A 26,057-nucleotide genomic window follows, 5' to 3' on the forward strand; every position below is an offset into this window, starting at 1 on the left:
TTTTTTGATGCAACCTAATGTATGCAGTACACTGCTGTCACAATGGAAATTTGGCCTTTGCTTCACAATGATGTTAAAAAAAAGGTTCACGTTACACGCCACAGAGTCTTGCAGACAGTGGTTTTACTGGCAAGTCCCGAGTCTGTCTTTATCTTAAGCTGATTTGCATTAAAATAGGTGGAGGAACTTGGTGTCCCATATGTTGGGCAGCTTCTGTGTTGCAGCTCTGCTCGCCTTACCTTCGCAAACCAAGCTAATCATCTGATATCTTAAATAGCGCTACCCTCCTAAAATGCTGTGAAAAAGCCATCTATATAAAAGCAAAGGCCAGCTAGGGATAAAGAATTAGCACTTAAATATTGATTTTCACTTGTAAGCACTCTACCAGTGTCAGTGCTATCATTGCCAATGCAAAATGCTTTATTCTCTCTTGTGCTTATATATGTTGCATGTCCACAGTACATTATGCAGCACTCTAAAAGCTCAATTAAAAAAAAAAAAAAAAAAAAGAAAAAAAAAAAAAGGTTTACTGAAGTTCATTGAATATGCTTCTTTAGTTATTTCTTTGGTTTGACCTACTGCTGTAAAATCATGCTCCTCTGTACTCGTTGCCCATGCTGATTGTTCAAAACTCGTCTCTGGGACTCATCAACCAACTCTGAAATACTCAGCTTCTTGCCACATATGTCCCTGTAATTCCTGTGGTGATGCTTTTGCAGCATTTCTTGCTGGAATTGTAATATGGTGCAGGGTTCATCATAGCCAGCCTGGCCTATGTCTGTTTTCAAGGATATGTACAGGGTGGATAGAAAGGCTGCAGATGGTGGTGGTTGTATTTCTTGGGAAATTGCCATTGGCAAAGATGTCATTGATGGATGTAGGAAAGGAATTCCTTTCTCACATCACCCCATCACCCTTGCTGTTTGAATACAACGAGGGAGACTGCAGAAAGATGTCTGAATGACTCCACTTTTCTTTTTTTTAAGAGACAAAGGAAAGGCGTGCAAGTAAGATTAGATTATTTCCAATCACATTGTACGTGTGTTGACAGTCCCCTTTCAGCAGCAACCAGCAGCCTGCAAAGAGCAAGAGGCAGGGCTGGAACTGCTGTTGCCCTAAGTACTGTTTGTATAACACAGTAACTGCTTATTGGAGTTCTCAAAGCAGCCTTTACATGTTTAATCCCTTGCACTTGAGCTACTCTTAATCAGCTTGAAAGCAAATTCCTGTAACAGAAAGGTTTAATTTGTGTCTGGGACTTTCTGTATTGTATTTAGCCTGCAATGCTGTGTAGTTACACACTGGCAAGCATGTCACCCTGTGCAGCCATGGGGATGGGCAGAGCGTGTTTATTCCAGTCACAGATTTTGAATTCACTGAAGTTTTCATATTGGATCCATGCTGACGGTCTTTCAGGTTCAGGTAACTCCTTCTGAAACACACTTTTTGCAGCAAATGCAGCTGTAGTTGACTTGGGGGTTTCCCTTAAACTTCAACTCTTGTTTCTACAGATTTACAGCAGCAGTAGCTAAAGCTCTCTGTTCTCTTAAAAGTTGTTAAAAGTTTTCATCTTTACCAGGTTAAATTCGAATGGCACGTAGCCCAAAACACAGGGAGGTTAAAATTTTGCAACACTCCAAATGACAAATTAGTTGATCAAGGAGGCAAGAATTACTAATCCCAAATTGTTATTTTTCTTGTTATAGCAGTTTCAGCCCTTTCTTCCCTGTCTCTCGCATTCAGTCATCATTCATCCCCTTGAGATCAAGACATGTTTCACTGTCCGTTCATTTAAGAAAACCTCTCAATGGAAGAAGTCCAAAGTGTTTGGTTAGAAAATAAACAAAGTTGGCATGCTGAAAAGGGGTAGCACTCTGCATGGTGGAGAATGGCAGATGTGATCCAGCCTTCCCATAGTATGGCTGAAACATGAATCATTGCAAGTGTCAGATTTCCTGTGAAGGGACGAGCTGAACTGACATGCGTTCAGGTTTAATTAAGGTTGAATTATTGGAGCTGACTGTCAAGTCTTAGGCAAATTGGCTCAGCCTGTTATCATTAAGCATGAAAATTACTCTAGGACTTGGTAAAAATAAACACATTTTTGCCTCTAGAACGTTACGGTGTGGTCTGGTGGGTCTGTGCTTTTGTTGGGGCAGTTGCGCTCGGCTCTGTGGGTCCATCTGCTCAGAAGGGCTAGATGAGGAGCCAAAGTATGGAAATTTCTGAAAAGATCCCAATGAAACCTGACCCAGCTTGCACAAAAGGGAATAGTCAGTTTCTTTCCTTGGGATATTTCTGTATGTGACCAGCAGTCAGCCTGGTCGATTGAAAGGAACTTGGGCACACAAGAGCGTAGTTCTCTTAGGAGGGATATTCGAGCGTCCTACGGAGAAACTGCAGAGTTTGAGATCCTGATCAGAATGGGCAACATCTCTCCTTAAAATCATTAAAATTAACTTTCTGAGGGATTTCAGGGAAGGTCACTCAGAGACTTTCATATGAATGGAGAGGAAAGTCTTGAACTGGAGATTTTTGTGATGGGTATCGTGATAAGGATCTCGTTAAGTACCTAAGAAACCAGGTAATTACAGCCTTCAAAATTCATTGTTTCTTTGGTTGTATGGGGAAAATTGCCTCAAAATTGTCAGGTTTCTGGAGACCTCTAGAGTATGGTTAGCTAGTGACTGGGTATTAGAAACAGGCACTGAACCAGGTAGAAGTAAGTGTTGGTAGAAGAGTGTGAAAGGAAAGAAAGAAACCGGGACATGTGTATGTTCTTCAATGCCAGAGTGCGAGTAAGTCATGGGATGGCACTCCATGGAGTTAGCTTGAAGTGAAGGATCTTAAGTCTTCGCTTAGAAGTGCCTTTTGTGTTTTCTAGAGTAGTGAGACATATGGATGAGATGTATTTCCATGTGGGCATCTGCTTTCCATTTTTTCCAAATCTTATTTCACCAGAGACTTAAGTGAAACACCTAGATGTGAGAAAAGTTTCCTTTTCAGAAGGTTTGACTTTCAAACTTCAGGCAGGTCCCAGTGCCTAGCATCGCTGTCTTCCTATCGTTTCTTTCCATGGTTTGTCCTGCCTTTTTTCATGTGTGGTTCCCTTCACCCATTGCAGTTCACCCTCAAGTCACCCACATGACGCAGCTTCTCTCTCTTGTAGTGCATCGCAGCCATCAGAAGGGGAAACAACAAAGTCACCAAAACACCAGGATTCGCCCACTGTCCTTCCCGTATGGTGGCTGAGAAGGCTTGGGGATTTTGCTGTCTCTCACGTGCTTCTCCACACTCGCCCATGAATTCACACCATGTGTTTCCCTTCTCAGTGCTTCTGCTTTTCCTCAACATGACTATAGGAGAGAAGATACTCATGCTCATGCTTGTAGCTTTTCTGTGGCGGGGGGGAAAGCATGTGGGTATTTTCATTGTTGTCAAGAATGAAACACAAAAACATTTCAGTACTCCAACCTGAGAGTTGCAAGTTGGCAGCAGACATTAGTCATGTACCCCTAGTACTAACTAATACAACTGGGCTGGCTGGTCAATTCAGTCAGCAAGGGAGCATGAGCTTTTGCTTTGAGAAAATTGCAAATGAGAGCTAATGCTGAAACCACAGGGAATCAATAGTTCTACATAAAACTGGTCAAACAGCTGCTTTTAATGCGGGACTTTATTGATTTGTTTTGGATCTAATTGACTTTTTACTCAACTAACTTTTGTGGTGCCAGTGTGTTTTGAATATACACCATTAGTCTACATTGCCTATAATTACACAATATGAAGTTTAACTCTGTAGGAGGAGGCCTCTTGGATGGAAAGAGCTAATAGGCTCTCAGGAAACCTATGGTCAGGAATGAAACCCAATTGCTTTTATGGGTAGCTCCTGAAAAACAGTGGGATCTACAGCTGTGAATATACTTCCTCCAAAATGCACAGTGTGAGGACCCCTGGCTTGACTAGTTAATGACAATTTTTCGATCGTTAGTAATAAAATCTGAGGAAAATTTACAACATAGGTGACATTATAAAAAAAATGGTGCACAAGAGCAATGAGAATTTTATTTTAGAAATAAATTCTTTGTCCCTCTAAATAACATTGGAACCAAGTCTAGTTACATCTCAAAACCAGGGTACCTATGATGCTTGAACTCACATTTGAACAAGAAATTCACTGAAATGAGAGTTAGCCTTATATTTGTTGTAGAGAATAATTTAGGACCTCCAGACATTGTGTCAAACCTGTAAAGATATATAAGGTGCTGGAAAGTACAGGGTTGATCGCACTTGCTGCCAGCCAAAGCACTGGTGTTTGGAAAGGCTTCTGTTCCTGTTATTTGTGGGTTTGAGGCCACAAGTCCTCAGACATCTTCAGCTGATAAATATAGTTCATATGTTTCCATTTGTTTTCTTTTCACATTCTGAATTTTTATAAATGGAGTGAGTGAGTAATTGATTGATTGATTGATTGATGAAGGAAATGGTGCAATGGTGGGAGTGCAAGCAGAGCCAGAAGCGGTGTGGGAAACTGCCTTTTATGTCATGGAAGGAGATGCCATCATTATGTGGGCATTTTCTGTAGAGAAAGTGAGCTGGTGTGCTACAGGCTGTGATTCGTCACTGTCCTCCTCTCACGCAGTGCCGGCATGGTGGTGCTCAAGTCGTCGAGGCAGCAGCAGTGAGGACTCTGGCCTCGCATAGGCTGCATTCACAAACGCCAGAATTAGCTCGCGGTGTGTGTTTTGTGTTATTTCCACACCTCCTACATCAGGAACTGGCTCAGTCCTTTGATGAGACAGGAAAATTTCAAAGGTGGAATTTGTTTGTGAGGGTGTTGGGAGCATGTTAATGAGTGTAGGTAGCATCTCTTGCATGTCTGCAAGCCAGCTAAACGCAAACAACCCCCAACACGTTCTGGTGGATAATAAAAGCATGTGTCCTAAAAGTCAGTTAGAAGAGCTGCATGCGCACGGTGGGGTGTGTGCATGTGAAACACATGGACAGCACTAGTTCTCGTAACACATGAACAGCTTTTCTTGTAATTGTGTGTATATGTGCACTAAAGGATGTCGAGATGATGTCGAAAAGGGAGATACAGTGGGAGGTGCATCATGTTCATGTTGGTCCTTTCGGTTGTCTTTGACGTTTTGGATACTCCCTGATCTGAAATATGTGTCCTTTCCTCCCTTTTTCCTTTCCAGCCTTTTAGCCCTTTGGGCTGCTTTGTTTAGCTTAATTTGGAAAAAAAGGAAATACTTGGCACTTAGAAGGAGTAATTCCATATGGAATTCTCACTGTAGGTGCATTTTGCAAGGTTGCAGCGTTCCTGGTAGTCTTGACATGCCATGCATACAGGTGTGTGCCATACTTAGGGTGAGCAGGACTGCACTTGGGTGCTCACTGCACTTCTGACTGGATTTTTCCAGCTTTCTCTGTTCTGTTCTTCCACACAAGTGTGTGGCTGGGGAACAGCAATGTCGGAGCTGAACTGCAGAACTGACCCATCCTTTGCTACACAAAGATCCCTGGTAGCCTCCTCCCTAGAAGCCAGGTGGGGTTACCATTAATGATTAGTGCTTGGGTCACAGTGCATTGTAGCTGGAGTTGAGCCTCAACACAATGTAGATTACCTTGAAAGAGTGTTGAGAAACTGAAATGTCTTAATGATCAGGCTTGTGTTCATGAGTTCATTATCAGCCTTAAAACTTACATTGAGCAGGAAATACTGTAGCAGTAACTTGAGACACATTCATGCTCCTACTGTACGTAACCTTGGAACTCTGTAGAAGTCACAAAGCTGCATGTTCTTTGTAGTACGCATTCATTTAATGACAGCTAAGTCTCTTACACACATGCTAACAAGTACTGTAGACTGGCCAGTCAAGGACAGCGGAAGGACAGTCACACAAACACACATCCCTCTTGTAGCAGCAGTGCTCCCACGATGCTCCCACGAACTGAAACATGACTTGTTTTTTCTCAGGCATACGTTCTACCAAGCAGAGAAACAAAAGCAGACCTTTCAGCATGCGCTTTGTTCTTTTTCTCATTGCTCCATAAGGTCCCACCTTGAATGACAAGCCAGAAGCAAAAGCAGCCAATGTCCCAAAGGTGTCTGGGCTAGAGCGGAGCCGGGAACTGAGCACCGACGTGCCCTTCGCCCTGCCTATCCCCAGCCCCCAGCCAGTAGCTGCCGTTGTGACTTCTACTTCCTCAGCGCCCACGTCAAGCGCCAGAGCGAGCCCACTGTTGAAGAAGGAGCCAGTGATTTCAGCACCAGCACCACCAAGGCTCACGCCTCAGCCGCAGCCTCGGCCACAGTCACAACCTCAACCTCGGCCGCAGTCGCAGCCTCAGCTAATACCTGAGCTTCGGACCCAGCCTCCGAGTCACATCCCTCCACCTCTCAATTACCAAGTGCATCACCAGGTGGCCCACAACGGACTCAATAATATCAGGTAGGGGTGAAGGGATACTCATGTCATCTTTGTGCTACTGCTGGGCTAAAGCTTGTTTCAAATGGGATAGAAATTGCTGGGAGGCGAGACAAGAGCAGTCTTACTGAAGTCTGTGTAAGATGCTCCGTGTTTTGGATATCGGACTTTCCGTGATGACTCCACAGGCTGGATTTTCCAGCAGTGGTGGATAACTGCATTTGAAACACGGTGATAAATGCTCCCTTTCTGGGAGAAAGGCATGTGTAACTGTGGGGTAAAGTTCCTTTAGGTCCGGTTTCAAGTGGCGTTTTGCACTGTCTTGTCTGAGCTGGCTAGTTCTTGCCTTAGAAATTTAAGGTGGTTTGAGTTTGAGCAACTCCCTTGTTTCATATTGAGAAAGACTTCCATTGAAGTAGGTTTGTTCATGATTATCACAGTTTTTTTGGTTCACCAGCATCAAAAGAGGGATATCTATATCAGAAAATGCTCTGTGCTTTAGAACAGGGCTTCCGTGTAGGCTGAGAAACCTGCGTCAATCTGACATGTTCAGATCTAGCAGGAGGCTTAGCTTCGCTGTTTAAATTGTCTCCATCCAGTAAGTAGGAAGGGTGAAAATGGTATGGATAAAACGTTTCTAAAGAAAAGAGTTTAGCCAGTCAACTGGAACCTGTATAGTCTTTTTGCTGGTACAGAAAATATGCCTTGCCTCCCAGACCAGAAGAACTAGGCTAGTTTAAACAAGATGAGAAAACGGATTTAAAACATAATATTTTGCTGCACAAAGGTCAAAATATGAATACAGAGAGCTGTCATCAATGTGTATTTCATAGTATCCTGCGTACTTAAGCTCTGTTGTGGTTTTACCCTGTAAATGCCACCATAGTATAAATGATTAATAATATTTCAAAGTACTCAAGATATCTCAGAGGTTTAGATTGCAACAAATAATTGGTATTGTGGGAATTACACTAAATAATAACTGCAGTGATAGTGCCTTTCACCCAACAAAACTTAGATCACTTGCAGTGAAGTAATAATAGTAGAAGAAGATGTAAAATACAGAATCATTATGAGAAAAAATTATTAACATGGTGCGCATTTGCATGCTTGTGTGAATATGACTACACAGCATGCACAGCAGATACAACCTGGTTCCAACATCACTCATGCTATGCAATTCTGCGCGCCCAGAGCAACAGAAAAAGGAATTAGAGTGATTGCATCGTATGATCACAAGGACGCACATGGCCACCGCAAGGTCATCAGAGGCTAAACAAAGGTGCAAAATCCATCTACCGCTGTGGCCTTCATCAGTATCTCGTAGATAGCTCTGAGGATTGTAACTCGCTCAAACAGCAGAGGAAATGTCACTCCAGAGAGCCCAAGCCCCGTCCTGCCCTGTTGGAGAAGTTCATTAAGATTCGTTCCTTTCTCCACTGTGATTAAGAAAAACAAAAACAGAAGTTTGGGGAGATCAGTGTTACATAGCTGTGTTGCTTCTGGTAGTGTATTTCTTACATGGTTTCAGTCTTGTATTGTAACACACTCTCTCTCGTTCTCTCTCTGTCTCTCTCCCTGCTCTTCCCCCTATCTTTTTCTCTCTGCAGCCGGAGCAGCAGTGCTAGCAGTGCAACAAGCATCAGCCTCCCGAAACACCTTCCCCTCTCTCCCCAGATTCCTCCGCACCATTCCTCCGGCCCGGCTCTGCCCCTCTCCATCTCTAATCTTGCTACCTCGCACTTCTCTCTCAGATCGCAGACCCAACACCAGCACCATCCGGCCATGTTTGCCACCCCACCCACGCTGCCACCTCCACCAGCGTTACCTACCAACAGCCTCGTGATACCAGGTCACCCTGCGGGTAGGTTCCCTTCTTCTTCCAGGGCTGATCTGCCATGCATGCGCTGGAGGGTGTTGAGAGATGGGCTGGCTGGTGGGGCAGGTAAAATAAAGTGACGCAGACCCCTCGGCAAGCAGTGTGTGCTGGAACTGTGAGAGTGCTCATGAAACAGGTAGGAGACCTGGACATGCTTTACCAGATGAGAGATTGTAGAGACACACTCTAGCTTCCTATAAGAACACTTCGAAACAAATTTTTCCAAAAAAAAAATCTCCTTTCCAGGGCATGAGTTGTCCAGTGTGGCATTCCACAGTCATCAGACATTTTTTAGATTAACAAAGGCCTGATGTACACTTTGCCATTCTCCCCTTCTTCCTCCCCACTGTAATGAAAGCTGCTGCTTTTAGAACTGTCTTTAAAAAACTGTTTCTAATCGTCCCAGAAAGATGTTCTAACTGAACACCTTTCCCCCTGTCTGGTCCTTCGACAAGCAGCACATCCTGCCAGTAGAGCAGGATCCTCTGCCTGCAGCAGCCCAAGCTCTCTGTGTGCCTGTGGCTTCTTGGCCTTTGTGTCTGAGGCAGAGACAGCTCAGCTGACAAACTGCTGTTCAGCCCTCACTGTCTTTGCGTCCTTTTAAAAAGTTTCCTTTGTTCACCGTGGCCCCCATTCTATTGTCGCTTCTGCCCTAAATGCCCTGTTTATAGCTTATCCATTAGCCTACAGCTGTCTCTGGAAGAGACCCTGGCAGCTGGAGACTTCCCTGCAACTTTCACTTGCTGGGGCCTCCTTTTGATCTGGCATTTGACTCCACAACTAACTCAGCAGGGATTAAACAGGACAAGCATTTTGCAAAAAACGCACCCTCTTGTTTCCTATGAAACCAGTTAAAGGAATAAGGAGAGAGCAGATTTGCTGTGGAAAAATCTGATGGCCCTGCATCCCCTTTTTTTCTTTCAGGAGCTAAATAATGTCCCATTATTTATAGCTGCTTCTTTAAATGAAAGAAAAATGTGAATTCATCCAAAGCGAGCTCTCAGAATGATGATAGACAAAAGTGCCGTGGGTTCCTAGCCAGAAGCAGGACCACATAGGCCAAAGCTGCCGGCTTTCACAGGCCCTGGCACCATCTAGAATTTCAACCACATGGTTGGGAAGATGTTGGCAGCACTGTGGGAGACCTATTCATTGCTTCCCCTGTTTAAGGCAAAGGACTACTGTGATGGAGACTTTGAAAGTATTGCAAAAGGAAATAGCAATGCGCTCACTAAAAGCATGATATTGCAGTCAATGAAAGCAAGTATGTTTTCACCATTAACTTCAGGAGGTGCAAGATCAAGTGACCTATTCACATTCAGCAGCTTGCCAGGAAATGGTAACAGTCTTGCTCCTACTAAAAGGATTTCTCCTGCAATTTAAGCAGGAGAAGCCTAAGTTAGCGGAGGGAAAGGTCTGGGCGTCTAACCCTCCAGACAGTGAAATGCCTCTTGTCTGCATTATATGAAATGCCTGCAAACTGGCACATCATAAAATCGATACAGAGCGCTACAGAGCCAGGAGCTTCTGTTGTCATTCACGTAAAAGTTTCTTAAAAGCAAACAATATTGCTGAGCAGCCCTGAAGAGCTAGGATTCAACTGCCGCTAGCAGCATAGTCCTTGTTGTGCTGTTCGAGTGCCTGTGTCCTCTCAGTAAAAGCACCAGCTTAGAAAAGCCATCAGAGAGTGTATGGCCCTTTGAAGTCTCCTTTTTGTCATGTTCTTCTCCCCCTTCTTTGGAGGAAAATGTGCTCTTCCTTTAAATTTACTTTGGCACGCTTGTCGCTGTTACTGAGAAGAGGAGCAGAGTGCCTGCATTCACTGGTGGTACAAATTCAGGTCTCTGAATAACAAGAACGCACTTCTGGTGGCATTTCTTGCCTTTGAAACCTAAAGCAAGTTATACAAGTGACTTTGGAGCAACCCTTGTGTGGGCTGCTGTCCTCTACTCAAGGGCACCACGGCTGGCCCTGATGTAGGATACACAGAGGGAACAGCGGCCTTTCTGTCTTCTCCTCTGAACATGAGGGTACCTAGCAACATTAGCAGGATTGGCCTTTTTCTGCCATGCCCACCTCATGTGCGCACACAGAGCAGTAGTGTTTGGGCATTCAGAGGGCTGCTCAGTCATTCTGCTCCTAGCTGTGGTGTTACATGGCCAGACCTGTGGGATGAGGCATCACTGGTAGGCACAAGAACTTAGTTCTGATCCTAGCATTGCCCAGAGCCCCTCACAAAGCTGGGTTAATTCTCGGCAGTCCCATCCTGACTATGAAGCAGTCACTCCTCCAAGTGCCACACCGCTTTTCCAAACATCTCCAGGCCTTTTCTTTTCCTGACAAAGGCCAAAGTTGTGGTACAGGGCTATGGGCTGGAGCCAGCTGCAAATCTATCAGTCTGACTTTAAGTCTCTTAAAGAAATTGGATATCAGAGCACTTACAACTGCCAACTCGCTTTTATCTCTCCCTCCAGAAAAGTGGATTATCTTGATGCTAACAGAAGGATTCAGTTTCTTTAAGTCATGCCAGATCTAAATGCGTAAACACACACACACACACACGAAATCGTACTCATATTCTCTAAAGAGGTTAGGTTTTGGACCTAAGTGCTTTCAGCCTAGGTTTGTTTTTTTTCTTCTCTGCTTGCTTCAAGGAGAACCTATTATAGACTTTTTTGCTCCAGTGCCTTAGGCTTCAGTATCAGAAGTATATGTACTTTCTGCTTTTGTATTAATTATTATAAAGATAGTAGCAATACACAGTACCTGCTTTTAGCAGTACAACTATTACTGAAAAGCAAATGACTTAGGCACCCAAAACTTGCTTTCAAAAGTGACTTTCAATAGGATGTAGGCTTCTAAGTGGTAGTAGAGCCCTTGAAATTCCCCATCAGAGGGCCTGTTTTTAAAGATCTTAACCATGTCACTTCAGCAAGCGACTGATTTAGACATTTCTAATGTTACTCTAAAAAATTTAAGTAAAAGAAATGCCTGCAGAACATGAAATAAAACTTTAAAGTGCATGTATTTTTTTGCCCCGTTACATTCAGTGCTGTAGCTTAAAATGGGTGTTACGCTAAAAAAGTTAATGCAAGTTCAGAAGCAAGTAGGTCAGTCAGGAACGGGTGTATGTCACCCACAGCTGATGACACAGGTTGCTCTCAGCTCAGAAAATGTCTAACATGTTGGGTGCTGATTCCTCTTTGAAATTCTTAAGCAAAATTACAGGTGGATTTAATTGATACCAGCAGACATTTATGGGGAGGCAGACATTTGTCCTTATTGTCCTCAGTCACGTCATTTCTAAAGTGCTGGTATCTTCCACTGCCCTAAACCACATTCAAATTCAGTGCAAGCTGGTTCTTCCAGAGGAAGATGCTGAGAAGGGGCCACGTGTCTTACGGTGGAACATTTTATTTTCTGCAGTCATTGCAACCTTCATGAGATGTCGAGCCATTTCAGTGTTTCTCCTCTTCCCACTGATTCCTCCTCCATATTTTCTCATAGGAGAAAAGCCTGGAGGCAAGGGCAAAAAAAGACAATTATAGCCTGTTAGAAATTGAGGACAGGACCGCTTAGTATTTAAGATCTCAAAAAACCCTTACTTGCAAAGAAGGCCTCAATTTGTAGGATGGATGTTCCTGGCCACTGTGTGCATGTCCTGGGGCTGAGAAGGGGGAGAATGGCACAGGGATCCATTGAGAAATGGCCACGTGAGCAGGCAGTTTCCAGCCACCCGAATCCATGGTTATCTCGTGGCGTTGTAGATCCTGTCAAAGTTTTACCTCTTAAGTACCTAAGTGTCAGAGCGTAACGCGCGTCTTAGGCCCACCGTCTGTCTTCAGCGTACGCGTGTGCTTCGGAATCACGCACCTCCGCGGGAAGCAGGTCAGTATCGCTCGTTTTAAAGCGAGCCGTTGTCCTCGAGGGCGCTCCCCGGCATCTCGCTGGCGCGGGAAGGTCCGGCCGGCGGGCCGCGAGGCCAGCGGGCCGCGAGACCAGCGCGCCGAGGTCCGTTCCCGGAGACGCCTGGGTGCCATGGCCGTCCGGTGCCGGGGAGGAGGAGGAGGAGGAGGAGGAGGAGGAGGAGGAGGAGGAGGAGGAGTAGCCCGTCGGGCTGCGCGGGGGTAGCGGGGCCGCGGGCGGGGGGCCGGGGGCGGATGCTTGCTGACGCCCCCGATGATGTTTTCTGCTGTGATGACTCATGGTGTTCTCTCTTGTCTTTAGATACCAGCCTGTTGATATCATTCAACCAACCAATCATGTATTGCCAGCCTCATTCGGGGATTCTGATTGGTACTTTGTCACAGGCATCTCTCTTACCTCCACCAATGAGTCCTCACGTAGAAAACCACCACAGCATGACCTGCAGAAACAGGGAATGCCAGGTGAATATTGACTCTTTCTCCTCCGTCTTTGTGGTACTCACAGGCCCACGGGCCTCTGTGTCTTTTTTTTTTCTCTCTCTCTCTCCTCTAGATCACGAACTGCTCAGGCAAGAGCTGAACAACCGGTTTTTGGTTCAGAGTTCGGACCGGGCCGCTGCCTCACTTGGCCCGGTGCCGCTGCTGAGAGCGGAGTTTCACCAGCACCAACACACGCATCAGCACCAACACACCCACCAGCACACATTCACTCCTTTTCCATCCAGCTTGCCCCAGACGCCGCTCATGCCGCCCTCTGCACCTCCCATGGTGCGTACCCCAGCCCAAAATGTGAGGATAAGTAGAGCATCTCTGGTCAAAAAGCCTAACCCGCTCTTGTCAAACAAAACCCAGTCCTCTTCATTTCAGCCAGGCGCGATGTCCCTGCTCTTCCGACCTGGAGGTCTGGAGAGACAGGCCCAGCACTCCCGAAGGGACCCCCTTTCCACCCAGAGCCTCCACACTGAGCCTCCAGGTCCCCCACGCTGCTACCCGTGAGCAGATACCGCACCCGTGAGACGAGTCCAGAGCCCCTTTAGCTTCCCTATTCGTGTGTCCTGCCGTGCGTTTCTATTTCCCCTTTCCCAGAGCCAGGTACCGTGACACACCAAGACACACCAACAAGGACACCGCAAGATGGGTGGCCTCCAGTCCCAAATGCAGTCCCCACAACTGTTCGTTGCGGGGCGGACTGTACTTGCTTACCCCGAGCTCTCACCGTAGTGCAGCATCTCATCTGATACGAGTTTTGTCCCTCTTCCTCCTGATTCCCTAATCTGTATCGATTTTGGCATTTATTATTTGATTACATCAACAAGCACTAATTTGTGTGTGGCTGGTTCTTCTTGTGGGAGAGATCCTCCTGGCCATGTGATAAGCGTTAGCATTTTGCCATCGAATTTGCTTGTAACACGATGGGACTTTGCTGCAGCTGTTACAAAATTGTTAGAGATCTGCTACAAATGGATTTTGTCAGTACTTTAAAACGCACTCTCTCCCCATTTCTGACAATTACTTTGTGAGATCGAAAGAACAAGATTCAGCTTTTTTTCTCCCTCTCAGTTTCACACTGTGTTGAAAATGTAGGAACAACCCTCTTCTGCTAAGGCTAGCAAAAGCCAGGAGTAACAGCAAAAGCAGCATTTGGGAAGAACTACCAAGAACTCAAGGAGCATGATGTTTCTCACTTTTCTTTCCCACTGCTGACTGCCCGATGACATTCTTGGGTTGTAATCTGCTTAGCAGCGAGACAATTAAAAGTAGTATCATCCACCCAAAATCCAGCCCCAGGTGTTTGCTCAATGTACTCCTGTGTAAACACCTTCTCTTCTTTTCTTGGTCTGTGTAAAACAATCTTGAAACTTTTCTCACAAACCTCCTGTGTTATTTAAGAATCCTGATATCCGATCCTGTGAACAGCTCCCTCCCCTCCCACCCATGCCCGTTGATGTCAGCCTTCATCGCAAAAACAGCTTGCAAGGCTCTTTTGTTATATTTCACTCACATCTTCTTATATTCCACTAGATCAGGTCTGCTAATCCCAACACCAGAGAAGAGTGTTGAAATTTACAGCTGCATGTGTTTGGTAATTTATGGTATTTACACTGGAGGGGACATGGCTCCAGTAATAACTGTAATTAATGAAATTACAAATCTACTCTCCTGCACATAGAGGAGTGTGAAACAGCAGCTGACTTGCCAAATAAGCAGCTTTTCATGGGGTCTCACACCTCCCTTCCCTGGCTTCTTCCCCACTCCCTCCTCCCCAGCAGAATGTACATACTGTTCAAAAATGCAATGTATATATGCTTTGGTGTTGCTTCCAAGGTGGTATAGGACAAATGGTCATAAAAATAAGTATGGGTCACAGAATGCACACATGGAGGTGTTAAAACCCCATGCTGGAACAGAAAAGGTTAACCATCACCTTTTCTCTGGGGCGCTCTTCTCTTTTGCAGGGGAGGGGGAATATATAGATATTTGTGCATCTGAAGCAATTAAGCCCTTTTCCAAACGATTTTGGCACTTACAGGAACCCAGAAAATGGGGAATTGGTACTGCTTGCCCACAGTAGACATTGGGGTCTAATGGAAAACATTCCCTACCTTCTAGTCTGTGATCTAGTTCAGTGCTCCAGAGGCACATCCCAGATCTAGACCTGGAGCTGAACTTCCCTGTGTTTCGCTGTGCTGCAGTGTCGGGACTGCTGTCTTCATAGTGAAGGAACCTCTTCGCATAGTGCCTGCAAACAGGGTTCTGCAGAAAGACTCAGCAGCACCCAGCACAACCCCGGGGGCTAGCACCTTTCCATCTCCGTTAGCTTTGGGAAATCAGTCAGTTCCCTGATGAGCGAGTATGGAATAACCAGTCAGTTCTGCTCTGTCAAATGCTGTACAAACAGGCCATGATTATTTGTCTGTATTGAAGTCCTGATGTGTCTGCTACTGCCGAAACCAAACTCACCTGTTTCCTTTTTTTTCTCTTTTCTTTCCAGTTTGACAAGTACGCTCCCAAATTAGACAACCCTTACTTTCGACATTCCAACGTGAGTGCTTACCTTTCTAGGTGGTGTCTTTGTTAATGGTTCTGCTTGTACTTCTTTTGCTTGTTTTCGATTGATCAATAATGTTTTGATTCATTCATTCCTAAAGCTCTTTTTCCGTCTTGATTTTTTTTTTTTTTAAGGTACAAAATTTTCTTTGGGCTTTTTTTTTTTTTTTAAATCTTTGTCTGCTGCATTTTTGCTGCTGCGGCTCTATATTGCTGTGCCTGGGATGGCAGGGAATGCGCAGAAATGGCTCAATCAGTGGTCATTGCAGTATCTTTGCAGCTGGTGCTTCTCACAGTGCAGCAGCCCGGAGTGCATGGCTCTATCACAAGATTTTGCTCAGGTCACAGGAGTAAGTCAGACTGGTGGTTTCTTCCTGGTGCTCCCCACTGCTCCAAAGCACAAAAACTTCATCTTTTAGGACTTGTAAAACTGCAGTATGTGCTCAGGAGAGGCCTAAGCAAAACTTAACCCAATGTACACAACTACAAGGTGGTGTGCATGTTGCCTGTGGTTAGTGTGCAATGCAGCATCTTGTGGTTCTTTTTTGCTTTGAAAATTAAAGCAGGTTACATTTCAAAATGGGGTCAATTTGTTTGCTACTGCAGAAAAATGCAAAGTTAACCAAAAGTGAACATAAAACCCAAATTATTCCGATTCCTCTAAAAATGGTGAATGCTCTGTGCTTCCTGCAATAGTCCACAAATTTTAAAGGCACACTTGTTCAGCACTACCTAGAAAATTAATCAGATGAGCGCATTTTCCAAGTTTTGGCTTTGCTCTTAGAAATTTTGAAAGCAAATTTAGAGTGTATTTTCACTGTGGCACTCATTCAACACAGTACTATTTTTGTATGTGCCAGGCTTGGCACCTACCTCCATTATTGTTCAAGTTGTCCTGTGACATAAGCATCTCTTTTTCTTTTGTAGTTCTTTCCAACCTATCCTCCAGCAATGCCTGGAATGCCACCCATGCTTCCACATTCAGGTCCCTTTGGGTCACTTCAGGGAGCATTTCAACCGAAGGTACAAACTTCTTCTTATGAAGGCTTTGTTCTTTTGCTGGGAGAGAAACTGTATTCAGAGTTGTGTCTCTGGTGATTTAGTAGCACATGATTTAACTAGCGGAAGTGCAGCACAAGGTTGGAAGCAATCACCCCACAGATCTGTGAGCATCCTCTGCACAAAGCAGCCAACACTTTAGCAGAAATTTTCTCTTGGCACTACAGATCATTCCTTGGAAAAGGATGTAGTGGTTCACTTGGGAGGTCAACTGAAACTGGAGGAGAAGCATACAGTCAAATGCATTATTTGATTGAAATATTTACAGCTAATAACAGACCCATGAGTCTCAAATCATTTTATAAATTTAACGGTCTGAGATTGCAAAAGATAAACTGTGTTTATTCCCAGAAGAAAATGAGAAATTGACTGTACAAGTGTGGGAACAATAGGGAGAGACTGCTGTAAATGGGTAGAGCAATTTGAAGGAGCTGCATTTTTATTCCCAGCTCCAACACTGTCTGACCTTGGGCAAGTCGCTTAAATCTTCTGTTCCTCAGCTTCCTCATCTATAAAGTTATCTTGCAGTAGGTTTTGTAAGGGTTGATTAATACCTGCAAGCTTCTTTGAGATAGTGTGTTTGAAAGGTGCACTGCAACTGTAACATATCATTACAACTAGCACTGATTGGCATTTGGAAATGTTGCCATGATAACCACCATTTTTGACGAATTCTGTGGTGTGCACTGCTTTTTTTTTTCCTCCCCAACTTGTTCTTTTCATTAACTATTTGTAAATGTACAGAAACTGTTAAATCTCTCCAAACAAGAAAGATGCATCATATCTTTATAGTATTTGTTTTAAAACGGAGCATTTACTTCATTTGTAAGGTAATGTGTTTAGCTTCCTTACCTACTGTGATTTTAGAGATTTCTTATCTTGAACTGCATTTCCATAGAGCTCTGCTACTGTGTTAGAAGACTTGAAGGACCAGCACTGTAGCCAGCCCGTTTCTGTTTGCATTTGGAAGGTCATTTCCTTAACCATACCAAGCAGGGCTGTAGGGTGTGCATCTCACTGACATCGGTGGAAGTCCGTAATTAACAACTGCTGCAAATAAGGCCTCTTACAACCTTCCCACTGAATTTTTTTTAATGGAAGCTGGAGTATTTCCTCAGTGCCGATCGAATCCCTTACACTGTTTTATTTTCTGGATACCTTACAAATAGCAAAGTCTCTAAAATGGCTTTTTTCAACAAGAGTGCTGTATGTAGTGGCTAAAGGCATTGAAGAGGAACAGTTGCATCTAAGCAGGGGGAGCAAGAGGGACCGAACATAGCTATCCCTTGATGGATTTTGTCCACCAGTGTTAATTATTGCTATTCTTGCAAGGGATGCCAGGGGTTCCCTACAGACCTCAAGTTGTCAGAGTGTGAACTTGACTTCCCAAGAAAAGGAGCTCCACAGATAAGGTGGAATTGGCAAAATTTGATAGGGTTCTGTTTTGCCATAAGGCTACTGTTAATGAAGAGCTTCTGATACCCGATAGCATGCTCTTCTGGCTTCCATCTTCATTACAGAGCTTTATAGATACCATCTCACTCTAAAATGCCATTAGACCAAAGAGAAGCAGTTACAAAGCAAGAAAGAAAAAGTAAGCACAGACCCTTTACATTTTTAAACAGTTCTTAGTTCTGTGTTATAACTAGCTTTTAATTCATTTTAATGATAGATACATAGAACATTTGCTAGCTTGAGTTTAAGCAGCGTAAAGGCACAGTCTGGTGCTATGGTTAATCACATCACTTGATCTCTGGACAGTGCTGTATTTACATGCAGTCTAACATCTGAAAAAAAGAGGGATAGGTTGAAAAATGGATCTGCTGCTTTGGCACATTATTTTCCAGTTTCCTAGAGGAGACAGAGCTGAACTGCTGGGCAAAGCCACTCTAGTCATCGTTACTGCATCATTTTTCCATGCTCTCTCCCTCCCAAGCTGTTTGACTAAAGCCTTCATAATCACTACAGACCTGATGATTTGGTTTTGGCACACTGAATCCTGCACTTCTTGCTTTCCAAAGCAGAGTCTTGATTTTGTTTTTCCCCTTCCCGTGTCAGTTGCCTACAGCTGTGCGTGTAAATCCACTGCACATAAATCCAGGCTGACGGTAAACTTCTCAGTGAGTTTCCCGAAGGCCATTTCTCACAGGCTAACTTGAAAAGGTCAGAAGTATTCAGTTTACTTTGCTGGAGGAAGCATTCACATCTTTCTCCAGGGGACAAAGGGACAGGATGACACCATGCTATTAACATGTTGTGATCCTAAAGCTCTTGCCTGTATGATAGCTGTAACTTATTTGCCACCTTACATATACCTCAGCTGTCAGACGGGCCCTGAGAACACAGATCTGCCTGGGGAGTTCATTGACTTACCTACATACACACACACAAGAATTCTCTTTTTAACGAGTCTGGAAGTTACGTAGCCTTGGCCAAATTAAAACCTATCCTTCCTCCCACACCCATGATTTTACTCATTCCTTGTACAGTTCAACTGTTTGAAATCTACTGTAATTTGACCTAAAATGTGAGTGAAGTAATCTCTTGGGGAATGAGGTTTAACCCCTCTGCCCTCAGCTGTGCGGAGGCACCAGGTGCAGTTGCTCTGGGAGTGGGAGATGGATGAATGCCAGAGTGAGAAGACGAACGAGTTCTTGGGGATCGTCTAGGACAGGGCAACAGGTGGGATCCGGAGGAGGAGGAGGAACAGGGATTCATTCAATGAGGTGTTTAATTCTTGCTGGAAAATGATGGGATAAACAATGCAAAGCTATAAAAGACCCACAAGCACCTTCTAAGGTTTCTCATTTTGCCTTGTCGAAACAAATAGATGGGCTGTTGCCTTTTTAGCCGTTGTGTTATCTAGCTCTGGTCAGAGAGGGGCCATGGTCCAATAGCTGGAATATGGGACTAGGATGCTCGAGTTGTTCTGTTCCTGACTGCTATACTGGTTGCTGCCTGAAACATGGAGGGAGTCAGTCCACCTCTCTCATTCTCTTTCCTACTGCCTGCCTGTTTTGTCTAAAGAATAAGCTTGGTGGGCAGGGACTGTCTCTTCCCATCTACTTGCATACTGCATAGCACAATGAGGTTGTGATTTCAGTGGGGCTTAGGGGTGCTGCTGTAATACTGTTACTGCTGCTAAATAATAATAGATGACATGGTGGTTAAATGCTGTTGGCTGTCAGTAAGAGATAACATTTAGCGCTAATGTAGCAATATGCGTGTTCAAAGCACAGTACAAACATGGACTAATTAATGCCGTTAACATCAGATAGAGATGTTAAATGTACTGCTGGTATGATACAGTATTATTCACGCTCTATTCTTGTCTTTCAGACTTCAAACCCTATTGATGTAGCAGGTAGACCAGGCACAGTCCACCATACACTGCTGCAGAAGACTCCAGGGGTAGGCAACAATATATAACCTTCCTTTCAGCTTATCTGGATTTACAGTAAACACAGTGATTGCTCATTAAAAAAAAAAAAAGAGAGCAGCTGGTGAGCAAATTGGCCTTCTAGACTCTGAACGTGCAGTCAGGACAGAAGTTTCTTTTTCTGGTGAGACAACGGTAGCCTCCACCAGTCGTGAATACAAAGGGATGTATTGACTTCTTTTAACAAAGTCAGAGGGAAATGGGGCAGGAAACCCCCTCAAGGTCTTTCCCCTAAGCATTGCCTGGAGAGTAGTTTTATGTGCTCCATTTCAGAATGAAAATAAGGTTCGGAAAAGCACTGGCACTTTTCAGTTGCTGGCATGAAGCTGCTCTGTTTATCATAAAATTCTGCTGAGTTTGGTGCAAGGAATGAAAGAGAAGTATTAAGCCTCCTTTAAGCCTTTTAGGTTTCCCATGTCACAGGGGACTTCTCTGGAACATTGCTTGCTAAATGCTTTTATTTGTTCAGAGGAAGGAAGTTCCCCACCTTTCTGTATATTGGCTAGTTTTAGAAAGACTGATTGTTTTATTTCTGCTTTTTCCATAGGTGTCAGACCCTTATAGGCCTCCAGTAAGAGTAAGTAAGGTTTGTGGGGGATTTTGTATACATATATATAAACACACACACACTTCAAATATTGTGCATGTGTTTTTGAAATTTAATGTGTCCAGTAGAAAATTTCACACTTGTCCTTCACTTAAAGCAAAATGTCTTAGTTAGCTCTTAGCTGCTTCTGATTAATAACGTTTAGGTTAAATCCCAGCCTTATTTTGCATCCATTTATGTGCATTAATAGTTCACAGTATGAAATAAGGGTCGCAGAAATAAACGACTGTGAGCATGGACAGACATTCACCAGTGATCAGATTCATGGTGGCTCAGGTCAATGTGTTTTATTTGCACTTCTGATGTTCCACAAAAACACCCTACAGTGAGTACCACAGCTCAGCTGAAAAATAGTAACTCATTCAGCTGTGGCACTGCTCATCCCTGGTGATTGTTTGTCCACACCCTTTTCCTCCCCAAATGCAAGCAGCCATAATAACCATGCATGACTTAGCCTGCAGTGCAGCAGGGATGAATGAACAGGGCTCTTTTCAGAAACAGAACTGTTAACGATTAGTTGCGTTCTCTTAAGCATGGCATACTGTTCTTTGCTGCCATTTATTTCGGTTTGTGAAGGAGGGAGTGCAAGTAGGAAAGAACAAAGCAGGGATCTCAGATCTCCATGAGATGAGGAAGATATCCCACATCCCACATTCTTCCTGTTTGTTTCCTCCTTAATTTAAACATCATCTGCTGCAGTACAGAAAAAAAATGTTGATCACCTATTGTGCCATTTTAGTAATCAGCCTTTCTCATTGCTTAGCTGCCTGTTTGACAGTAAGGGAAATGAAACGTTCTATCTGATGGAGATTGCTAACGTATAAATTAATCTAAATTCTTGTGCTTTCCATTGCAGAAACCCGGGAAGTGGTGTGCGGTTCATGTACAGATCGCCTGGCAGATCTACCATCACCAGCAAAAGATAAAGGTAATTCAGACAGTTTTTGGAACAAAGCCAAGTCTTTTGGCTTACAGATTATGTTTTAGTGAGTAATGAGCAGGAAGCAGTTACTGTTGGTGATTCTCAAGCTTGCCTGTATTGATTAACTAACACTTTGAATCCTTTAACATTTATTGTAGCAACCGTAAAATTTATCTGAGGGCAAAGAAGTTGAGTTGAAGGGCAGCAAAATGAGCAAGAGATACTAAGTGCACAGCCAGAAATAGAACAAGAAAGGGAGGGGGGGAGGTAATTTTGCCCCAAATCCATCTTTTTTAAAAAGCATACATGTTTAATGTCATTTCCCTTCTGTACTAGTACCTCCTGTGGAATAGGGAGTATTACCCCATTCATAATGAAATGACTGATACGGTGAAGAACTTAAAACGTAGAGCAGGCGAGTAGATTGATAGTTACTGGGTTAGAGGTTGTTGGGCTTTGTGCACTGCTGTGAGGATGGGCAGAGGGAGGGGGTTTAAGACTCAAGAGGTAACAAGACGTAGGTGTGCCAGGGTGCTGTTACAGGCTCAAAGTTCCCTGTGGCAGGCAGAATAGCTGATAATGGGATTTCTGTAGCGTTCATTTTTTCATAGCTCTTGCTGTAGTTTTTGTGTCCTGTTAATGAAGAGTATTCAGTGCTTAAGTAGGTGCACTGTAATTAGTGCCTCTACAAGTGGTGTATGTCCATTTTTTTTATAAGCAAATATATCATCTTTAAGCTATTGAGAGACTTCTATGACTTGGGTGCAGTTCTGACCATGCCCACTTCTATAGGGGAAGGATAAAAATAGCTTCTGGAGGAGCCTCATAGTTTTCTTTATCCTTCGTGCCTTGTCTGCATACTGAGCTATGCTAGCTGCAGGAAGGACATAGTCTAGGAACATCTCTCTCTCTCTCCAAACTGGAGAAGCAAAACAGACAAGTCCATCACCCAGCTTTCAAGACTTGTGTTGGCAGCTTTCTGCCTGCAGAATATTTTTTGTCAGGCTGAGAGCGCCGACTGATCCTGGGGAGCAGTGCACTCAGTGTATCATGTTGCATGCTCCACTGTGTGTGCTGAGGGGCTGAGAGCTCACTTCAGACCTTATTCATGTGGATGAGGCAGGCAGCTGAGAGGCTGTGGAGCGAAATGGCCTTACAGATGCTGTCAGAGCATGACTGTGGTACGTGACCAGAGATGCTGCTGTCACTCTCGCTAAGTCTCCCTGGCAGAGCTAAGCAGGAGTGGGCCTGAACTCCCTGTCTTTTTCTCCCATAAAAAAGGAAGTGTATAATGAGATTGTTTTTATATCACTTGACAGCAAATGCAGCTGGATCCCCACAAGCTAGACATAGGTGGTAAACTTGACCTGTTCAGCAGACCTCCCGCCCCTGGAGTGTTTCCAGGCTTCCATTATCCACAGGATCTTGCCAGGCCTCTGTTTTCTACCACAGGTAAGGGAAGATCATCATTTGTTGCAAAAAAAACCCAGTCAGTATATGCAATATGTGTCTCTACAGCTACGTACGCCTCAAAAATTGAAGCAGGCAAGATGGTTCATAGGGGTGTGGAGGCACTGGCAACTGTTGTGACCTGGGCTCTCAGAGCTGCTGGGCTGGGCTCTGCCACCGCCTCCAGTGCAGGATCCTCCGCGCATCACCGAGCTGCAGCAGTTGGCTCTTACATTCATGTCTGTGCAGCTGGCTCTTATGCATCCTGATTAATAGGCTATAGAGTGATTTTAAAAAGCAATTTTGACAAAACACTTGAAAATGTTTCCATTGCACAGGACTGGAAGTGGCCCCGGTCTCTTTCTTGCTTTTATATTTGCCATGTTATTCTTCTCAGCTCCTCCACTCACCAAGTTTCTCTTTGTTTTCTGAAAACAAGGGGGGTTTGTAAAAGGAAGACTTCAATAACAGCATTGAAAATATCACAGAAGGTGTATTTGTGAAGCATTTAGTTTTTAAACATAAAATCCCTCTATGTGTTATGAAGTCCAGCAATCTCTAAGGCTTAAAATGGCATATTGAATTAGAAAAAAAAAGAAGAATTAAATACGGTTTACATTGATCAATTGCTTTCCAATCTGTTGGAGAAGTAATTACAATTAATGCAATTACCAAAGTGCAGTAAGCTTCATGGTGCTGTTCTTGATGGCTCTAACCACGGGAGACTGCAACTCTGACATTCTGGTTTTGGAGGTCACAGGTACTATTCTTGTTTACTGCCATCTACCAAATGTTGGTTTTGTTCTCTTCCCAGGGCCAAACTTTCCCCCCAGACTTTTCCAGATTTTCTTTCTGTGTTTAAGATGCCAAAGTATGCCTTCTGTATGTTACTAATTGGCAACTAATGTAATTTTCTTTCCTAGCTTCGGTTAGGAAAGTTAGAAAACTCTGGTTTTATGATGCAATATTGCGCTTTCATTCTAACTCAGTGCAGAGATGGTCATATTCAGCCTTGGTTCAACCCCATTGAAATGAATGAGGTTAGAATTGTTAGGAATTTTGTCCCAAATGTGACAGAAAAGGAACAGATGAGAATCAAGCTGAAACCTCTGTGAGAATTGAGTTTCAAACACAGACGTCAGATAGCCCTCAGGAACTCCACTGGTGGTTCATTTTGTCTTTCCACTCTTATCCGTGGGTGGAAATTCTTAACCGTCAGATGCATGTTTCCACTACATGTCATCAGTGCTGATAACTAGTTGTACATTGTAGGATGCTATCCTGTATTTTGATCTCTGTGAAGGTACTTTGATAGTATGGGACCAAGATACTTATTGCATCTGCTTGGATGCATAAGCACAGCTGGTTTACAAACCTTTGACTGTCTTCCTATGGCAGCTGTTTCCTTATCACTGTCTTCAGTCTGTCCTGTGTTGTCATTACAAGAATCTTGCTTCATGTATGGGTTTGCTACTGAAGGTTATATTGGGCAGAGTTTACCCTAGCAGGCAGAAGAGCACCAGTCCAGTTGGTATCTTGACCTTTTACTCTTAAAGGTGCAAGCATGGCTTGCTTCTCCATTCATAAAAGCAAGAGGGGAAATAGTATGGAATAGATACATTAAAGAAGGCAAATTCATAGAAAACTTTCACTGGAGATAAACAAACTTACAGCAACTTGTCCATGAGTATATTAATCGCAAGAGCCATCACACGGTAAATCTAGGTAAAGAGTGCTATCAAAGTGAACAAACACTGCAGCAGTAATATATAGATGAATAAATCTTTTACTCTGCAATATCCGAGGCATTCTTTTCACCTTATCGAACAAGCGTGCAGTTGATGTGAATCATTGGTTCTGCTGCATTGCCTAGTTACTGTGGGAGACATAAGTTATCTTAGGGCCACCTGTCTTCAGGACGGATGTTCAGCTGCCTGGCAGACGCTATATTTAATAACTACCTGACAGCCTGCAATGCCGCTCCTGGCTTTCTCGGGAGGATTTTTTATTATCAGCGCATGTAGTTGAGTTTGTAAGCCGTCTCCTTTGAAGAAATCTCCCATCCATTATACACCTTCTGAAATCTTAAAGGATTAGAAAGATGACAGTCTCCATTCGTCTTGAAGCATTGGAGCAGTCAGAATGTTTATAGATAACTCCAGGTCTCGTTGCCGTGGTCTCTCTTAAGTTTCCTCAACTCATTTTCTGGCTGCTTAGGTTTGTGGTGCCCAAGCTGGTGAGGGACATGCAGCGCTGTCTCCCTCTCCGGTTTTATAGTCTGTTCATCTTCTGGACACATGAGTGCCTTTTACAACGACCATCTGTTGTTGGGCTCTGTCACCAAGGAAGACCAGGTCAGGGACGGACCAGGACCTCTGTATGTTTGGGGTGCAGTTTCTCTTGTGCATATTAATTTCTTCCCTCCATTTCCCCCCACTTTTGCTGTGACCTTCCATAGTGTTATGAGCACTGATGATATACGGTGGAAACGTGCATTTGATGTGGCTTGGACATGAGGGGCAGGAACTTAACCAGAGCAGGTCTGCCACTGGTGGGAATCATTCATATGGGCCACAGACGAGGCAGAAGTCCTTGTGGTGAAGGTGACAGGAGAGCTGGAATCCCAGGTGGGAGGAGAAGGATCATAATCCTCTTTTCTATAATAGAAAGTTGTCACTTGAGAAAGCACTGACTAAGTGAGCTGTTAGTTGAAGAGCCCATGTTCGTGCCCAGTGTAGCTGCTGATATTTGCTAGAGTCGACCTGTTACTCTTCCCAGTATTAAGGGGAGTTAACTTTTACCAACAAAATATATGAGACAAGAGCACTGAAAAGCTTTATTTAGGTGTCGGTCTGTTTAGTACATGACTTAACGTCCTCAGGAAAGTGCTGCTTCTGTCATTCTGTGGAATTACTAATTTCTAACAAAATGAGATAGGTAATGCACAGGTATGGCAGGTCTTGCTTTCTGCAAGGGAGGCAGAAGTTGTGTTTGCATCCAGGCAGCATCTGAAAGTTATGATAGTTGCTAATTCTGCTTTGTCTGCAGTAGTGGAAGTACTAGCAGGGAGGAGGCACCAAAAGAACGTTCACAGCCTAAACGGTTGGAGGGGACTGGTCTCGACAATGTAATACTGAAGGCACAGAAACGTTTTGTCACATGCATCTGAAACATTAATATTCAAAAGTTGTTTAAACCGTCTACTAACCTTAGGGGGTGAAGCCAGGCCCATGAGATGGCCCAAACATACTGTCATTTGCAGGATACATTGAGTTAACGTTCCTCCAAAAA

At 44.0% G+C, this 26,057-nt stretch overlaps 1 protein-coding gene across 18 annotated transcripts in view; it reads left to right on the forward strand.

Moving 5' to 3' along the window:
• FBRSL1 (fibrosin like 1) overlaps nucleotides 1–26,057 on the forward strand; it is a 559,238-nt gene that overhangs the window by 524,945 nt on the left and 8,236 nt on the right. For 8 of the 18 annotated variants that reach the window (XM_049804586.1, XM_049804594.1, XM_049804595.1 and 5 more), the window contains 9 exons: nucleotides 6,065–6,461; nucleotides 8,048–8,301; nucleotides 12,796–13,031; nucleotides 15,235–15,285; nucleotides 16,218–16,313; nucleotides 19,689–19,760; nucleotides 20,336–20,374; nucleotides 21,252–21,323; nucleotides 22,637–22,769. In XM_049804586.1, the coding sequence (XP_049660543.1) occupies nucleotides 6,065–6,461; nucleotides 8,048–8,301; nucleotides 12,796–13,031; nucleotides 15,235–15,285; nucleotides 16,218–16,313; nucleotides 19,689–19,760; nucleotides 20,336–20,374; nucleotides 21,252–21,323; nucleotides 22,637–22,769 (1,350 nt within the window). Of the gene's footprint in view, nucleotides 1–6,064; nucleotides 6,462–8,047; nucleotides 8,302–12,543; nucleotides 13,032–15,234; nucleotides 15,286–16,217; nucleotides 16,314–19,688; nucleotides 19,761–20,335; nucleotides 20,375–21,251; nucleotides 21,324–22,636; nucleotides 22,770–26,057 lie in introns of all 18 variants that reach the window. The other 10 variants (XM_049804588.1, XM_049804589.1, XM_049804585.1 and 7 more) reach the window with 9 other exon arrangements.

Source organism: Accipiter gentilis, chromosome 7 (assembly GCF_929443795.1).
Source record: "Accipiter gentilis chromosome 7, bAccGen1.1, whole genome shotgun sequence".
Taxonomy (NCBI): Eukaryota; Metazoa; Chordata; class Aves; order Accipitriformes; family Accipitridae; genus Astur; species Astur gentilis.